Consider the following 5753-nt stretch of genomic DNA (forward strand, 5'->3'; position numbering starts at 1 on the left):
GTTCTAAATTTTAAAACGTGCATGTGTTTTAAGATTTTTAGTTATATGTTCAAAATTCGAAAGCATATGTTCCAATTTTTACTCACATGTTCTATATTTTAAATTATATGTTCAATATTTTTACTCCCATTTTCTATATTTTATACCAAGTGTTCTAAAATTTTTATTCACATGTTCTAAATTTCATAAAGCAATTTTTTAAAATTTTTATTCACATGTTCTAATTCTTGAATTAGATGTTCTATATTATTGCTCACACACATGTTCAAAATTATTAGTCATATGTTCTAAATTATTATTCATATGTTCTAAATTTAAATTTTAGTCGCATGTTCTAAATTTTTACTCGTATGTTCTAAATTTTTACTCACGTGTTCTAAATTGTAGATCAGTTCTCATATAAGTATGAATTCTCACATATGAACCTATTCTCACCGGATCCCTCCCCTATATATATATATATATTATTCACTTTTTTGCATGAACCAACAATAATTATAACTGTTTGTGTTCCATGAATCTTTTTTTATAAATCTTGTATGTACGATTGTAGTATTTTATTTTTGTACCCTTAGACCAAGGCTGGAAATTAGCTGAGAAGTAATTATATTCTATTTTTATTTTCTCTGTTTGGTTCCCTTTCATTGATTTTATTCTTTTTATTTATAAATACTAATAAAAGTTTATTGTTACTAACTTTGCTAAAATAATTTGACACACTTCTAGTTGGCGCTCTTGTTAGATTTATAATCTAGTCAAATTTCTTCTCCTTACATTGAGTTGTAATAGTAAAACAATTAAAATAAAAGCAAATTATATATCATTGGCAACAAAATTTTTACGCCAAAAATTGTTGGTGCATGGTAAGACTTTTATTACTCCGTAAGGTAGGATAGGATTGCATTATTACAGTTCACGATGACAACAAAATTGACGGGGCGCAAATATTGTGTTTGATTTTCACCACTTTTGGTATAGGACAGATATTTTTAGTTCCTACCACCTATCCAATTTAATGATCACGATTAAAAATAAACCTCATCATTTTAACCATTAATCTAAATTAGAACAACACATTAAAACTTTCAAACTACTACCTTAGCTTTCTAAACCGTTTAACATAATAAAAAAAATATATAATTTTTTTTTTTTGTTGATACCTTAAATATCTCACCAACTTTTCCTAATTAAATTGCTTGAAAAGTAACCTAATAAACTTTTATCACCTTTAATAATAATGCAACCAATATTCATCTTATCAATTTTGTCCCTCTTATTTGCTTTCATCTATCAAGTTCAATGTAGATCTTTATCCGAAACAATATCTCCAAGTTCACCACCAACATCATTAGAAACAACCGCCTTTGTTATCCCTCCATCACCGTCACCATCCATTGCCGCGGCCCCTTATAATGATCCCTCGTACGTTCTCTCACCAAGTTCCGCCCCAATCGCCATGCAAGACGCCGATGGGGATCCAATTGATCTCCCCATCACCTTCAACCCCTTTGACCTCAACCATGATCAACAAGAAGAATCATTAACCACCACCAACACGGCGGCTAATAACCCGGACGTAAAGAAAACTTGTGATGCCACGGATAATCCTGACCTTCTGCATTTCCTCCTTAAAGCCATTCCTAATGCATAATAACATAATGGTGTTAAAAAAACGGACACGTTCTCTTTACTTGGGATGCAAGTTAAAGCGACGCAACAAGCCACGCAACTTGCCCTAGCCTTGAGTACTAAAAAATTAGGGCAAACCGATAATGATATGGATGTCCTTAGAGATTGCAAGGAGATGTACGATAATGCTTTGGATAATTTAGATAAGGTTGTAAAAGCACTTGAATCCAAAGATATTGGTACTATTAATAGTATGTTAAGCGCCACGATTTCGGATTTTGGTACGTGTGATGATGGTGTACAAGAAAGTGGTGGTACGTCTCCCTTGGTTGGTTATGGAAATAAATTGACTGAATTGGTTAGTAATTGTCTTGCCACAGTTTCTCTTATTAAGGATAATGGTGCGACGACATGATATTGAACACCATCTGGTTCCTCTTCGGTTTCTTTTAATTATCGGAATAATTTTTACTCTCAATACGACATTAAATTTAAGGATGAAGAAAATTATACGGGGTGTTTTGGAATTTTTTTTTCCTAAATGAGATGTTGTGTTTGAAGATGAGAATTGAAGGAAAGAATTGGGGAGAATCCTGTTTCAAATTATGTCCCCTGTATTTTATACTCGGTCTAATCAATGATTGAAGTATAATTTTTAGTAAGGTAAAGATTCATAGTGTCAATTTTTTCTTTGTTATATGTATTTCTATAAGGGTTACAACATAGGCCTAATACAAAAGGCCATTGATATCTCCGGCTTCTATCTAGTCATCCTAGCAACTTGATTAGCTTCACGCACTTGGTCCTGCGACCCTTGCCTTAATGATAGCCTACCTAGCTGCTAGAGGAGTTCTCTAAATTCATCATATATGCATTACTGAGCTCATCCCACACTTTAGAGCAAAGAGTGACACGCACCTTGAATAGAAAATCAAAGTGCAAACAATAACCGTAGTAATGAGTAAAAGTTCCAAGTGTAATAATGCATGTCTAGCCAAAATGATGGACAAAGGTAAAATTAGAGGCTAAGGGTCTGTTCTCTTACGTTGAAATTCAATTCAATTCAATTCAGTTCAGTTCAGTTCAGCTCCTAATTTCCTTCTCTTATAAAATATTCATTTCAGTTCAGTTCAGTTCAGTTCAGTTCAGTTCAGCTGAGTTCGGTAAATGAGAACAGGCCCTAAGTATAGTAAAGAGAAAATAAAATTAGGGATAAAAGCATGAAACTAATAATAACGTAGGGCTCATTATTATTGAAGTAGTAAATAGATATAACATAGATGTGCATGCATGGTACGTAGCTAGTTAGCTAGCTAGAAAGAAACTAACTAACAAATAATTAAAGCACGTACATACATGCATGCATGTTAATTATGATGAGTGAGCCATGCATACTAATTACGAACGAAAGTACGTAGAATTACATAGTTCCAAAATTAGCACCAACAGATGCGAAGTTTTTGCCAGGGAGGATGTTAGCACTGCAGGTGGTCTTGGTAATTGGTTCCATGAAGCTCGAGAAAGTGGATGATACGTCGAGAGAAGCTTCGATTTGGTTCCAATTAATATTCTGGAAATCAGTGGCATCGCCACATTTGACGTAAACCTTGTTAGGATTGTTGGTGGTGGGAAATTTGGGAGCAGACCAAGCCAATAGCCATGCACAACTTTTAGCAGTACTGTTGTTGCCCAAGTACACTACGGCTCCCTTGGATCCATCGTTATCTGTCGCCGAATGAGTAAAGCTGTCGCCTTTGCTGACATCAATGACCGAAGGATATTCACCAGTCATCACTTCCCCATGCCAATCCTGATTCATTGAAAAATTAACCCTTCCAGGGGTGGAGTTCATCATCGAGACGACTGCACTGTTTTGTTGTTGACTATTGGCCGCTGCACCATTGTTCTGTTTCATCCCAATGTTTTTCGCCACCTCTACCATCTTCTCCACAATCTCTTTGTCTTGTGCATTCATCACAACTGTTTCTTGTGCTGAGGCCATTTTTTTCCTTCAGTACCTATAACAAATTTTAACTGCAAATTAGTAATTCAGTTTAACCCGATATATATATATATATATAGATGACTTGCTTTATATATTTGATAACAAATATAAATGCATACTATATATATGAAGACTCTTCTATGTATATGATATACATGACATTACCTTGATCGGAAGTTCGGATGTTGGTTATTTGTATGCTAGAGATCAGAAGCTTGTGTGTTGCACTGCGCCAATTACCTACCCATCCTTTGCATATTTATACACAAATCCTTACCTTATACATACTTGTTGTACTCCTATTAGCTTCTTCATAACCGTAGTGTATTGAATTCGATCTCTACTTTAGAAATTCACGCACTATTTTTGCATATATTCTCCACTTTAAATTGTCTACCTAGCCTTATTATTTACTTTTGCATATATTCTCTCTTATCATTAATGTGATGATAGATAGGTATATTGTTATCATCTCATTTGGTCCCATATGAATATCAATACTTGTAACTTTGGAAGGTCCACATTTTTTCAAACCAATGCAAGGATATAACTTATATGAGGGATGGGCGGAGAAATTGAGCTGAGGGATATAGCTGGTTAGAGCTTTTCTTCCAGTTTCAAATGATCCTAAGATCGATATTGACATATATATGTAAATGTTATGGCTAAATTTCATGTGGATCTTATGTTTTGTTATGAGATTGTTTCATTATTGGTTCAAAATAATATGGGGTTGTTAAAGTTATAAAGTACAAAATTTTCAAATAAAATCATATGAATCAAATAAACATCCTCCTTACGACTAAAAGATATGTTAGATAAAAACCTTTTAATAAGACTGCATTTTCTAGCTAGGAATATAAGAGTGGGATTTTCCATAATGTACAAAATTAAGCACGGCCGTGCAGGCCTTGGCAGCTTGTTGAAACTTTCTGGAACCTCCTGCACGGACGTGCAAGGTCTGGCACGGCCGTGCAGGGTCTTTTAAGCTCTTTTTTCCATCTTTTCTTCTATATTGCTCCTTTCCTTGGCTTCTTTTAACCATCTTCTTGCTTCTAACCTCGGCTTTGTATCCATGGGCTCCATTTGGTCGTTTTTTTGAACCTATAATCTCAACAAAAACACCAACAACCCGTGAAGCATAGGATACACAAAAATTGCATAATAATACAGTAAAAATGAACCAAAACGCAAATTTTATCAAGTAAACTAGGTTCAAAACACCCTAAAATCATATCAAATAGCAAGTTATCATGAAACCATCTAATTTGCCTTATAACACTCAATTTGTCCATTCGAAACTTGCACCTATTCGTAAACTCAAGTCTACCACAAAAATTTTTAACAACATATAATGGTTATATATGGATCCAAACGTCATTATATTACCCTAAAAATATCCTTTAGGGTCTCAAGACTTTTCTCCACCGAACCCCGTAACGTCAAAAATTACTTAAAATGCGTGGATAATAGCCTTCAATTTTGTAAATGCTTGACCTTTATTTGCTCGGATATAAAAATTGCCGATAAATTTACCATAGTCCCAATACCCTCCAGGAGTCCAATTGGGTGGGTGGAACCTTCTAATTTTCCTTAAAACGCTCAATTAGCCTGTTTTAAACACTCACCGATTTCGTGAACTCAAGCCTATCGCGGACATTTATGAAAACATATAATGGTTATCTATGGTTCCAAACGTCATTAAATGACCCTAAAATGTATCCTTTATGGTTTCAAGACTTTTCTCCACTGGACCACATAACGTCAAAAATTCCTCAAAAGCGTGGATAATAGTCTTCAATTTTGAAATATTTTGACCATTTTTTGCCCGAAAATAAAATTTTTCGAGATGTTTACCATGATACCTAATACCCTCCAGGAGTCCAATTGAGTGGGTGAAACCATCTAATTTGCCTAAAAACACTCAATTTGCCTGTTTAAAATTTGCACCGAATTCGTGAACTCAAGCCTACAACGGACATTTATGACTACATATAATGGACATATATGATTCCAAACGTCATTATATGACCCTAAAATGCATCCCCTAGGGTCTCAAGATTTTTCTCCACCAGAACCCGTAACGTCAAAAATTCCTCAAAAAACATGGATAATAGCC

General features: G+C 34.5%; 1 protein-coding gene across 1 annotated transcript; it reads right to left on the bottom strand.

Moving 5' to 3' along the window:
• Positions 1-2963: 2963 nt before the first annotated feature.
• On the bottom strand, positions 2964-3954 carry LOC110693150 (jasmonate-induced protein homolog). The gene is made up of 2 exons (XM_021870274.1): positions 3800-3954; positions 2964-3647 (listed from the first exon to the last, which is right to left on the bottom strand). Exon 2 carries the CDS (start codon positions 3629-3631, stop codon positions 3050-3052), a length of 582 nt encoding a protein of 193 aa, XP_021725966.1. The 5' UTR covers positions 3632-3647; positions 3800-3954; the 3' UTR covers positions 2964-3049.
• Between the last annotated feature and the right edge of the window lie 1799 nt (positions 3955-5753).

This window comes from Chenopodium quinoa, unplaced genomic scaffold (genome assembly GCF_001683475.1).
Source record: "Chenopodium quinoa cultivar QQ74 unplaced genomic scaffold, ASM168347v1, whole genome shotgun sequence".
Classification (NCBI taxonomy): Eukaryota; Viridiplantae; Streptophyta; class Magnoliopsida; order Caryophyllales; family Amaranthaceae; genus Chenopodium; species Chenopodium quinoa.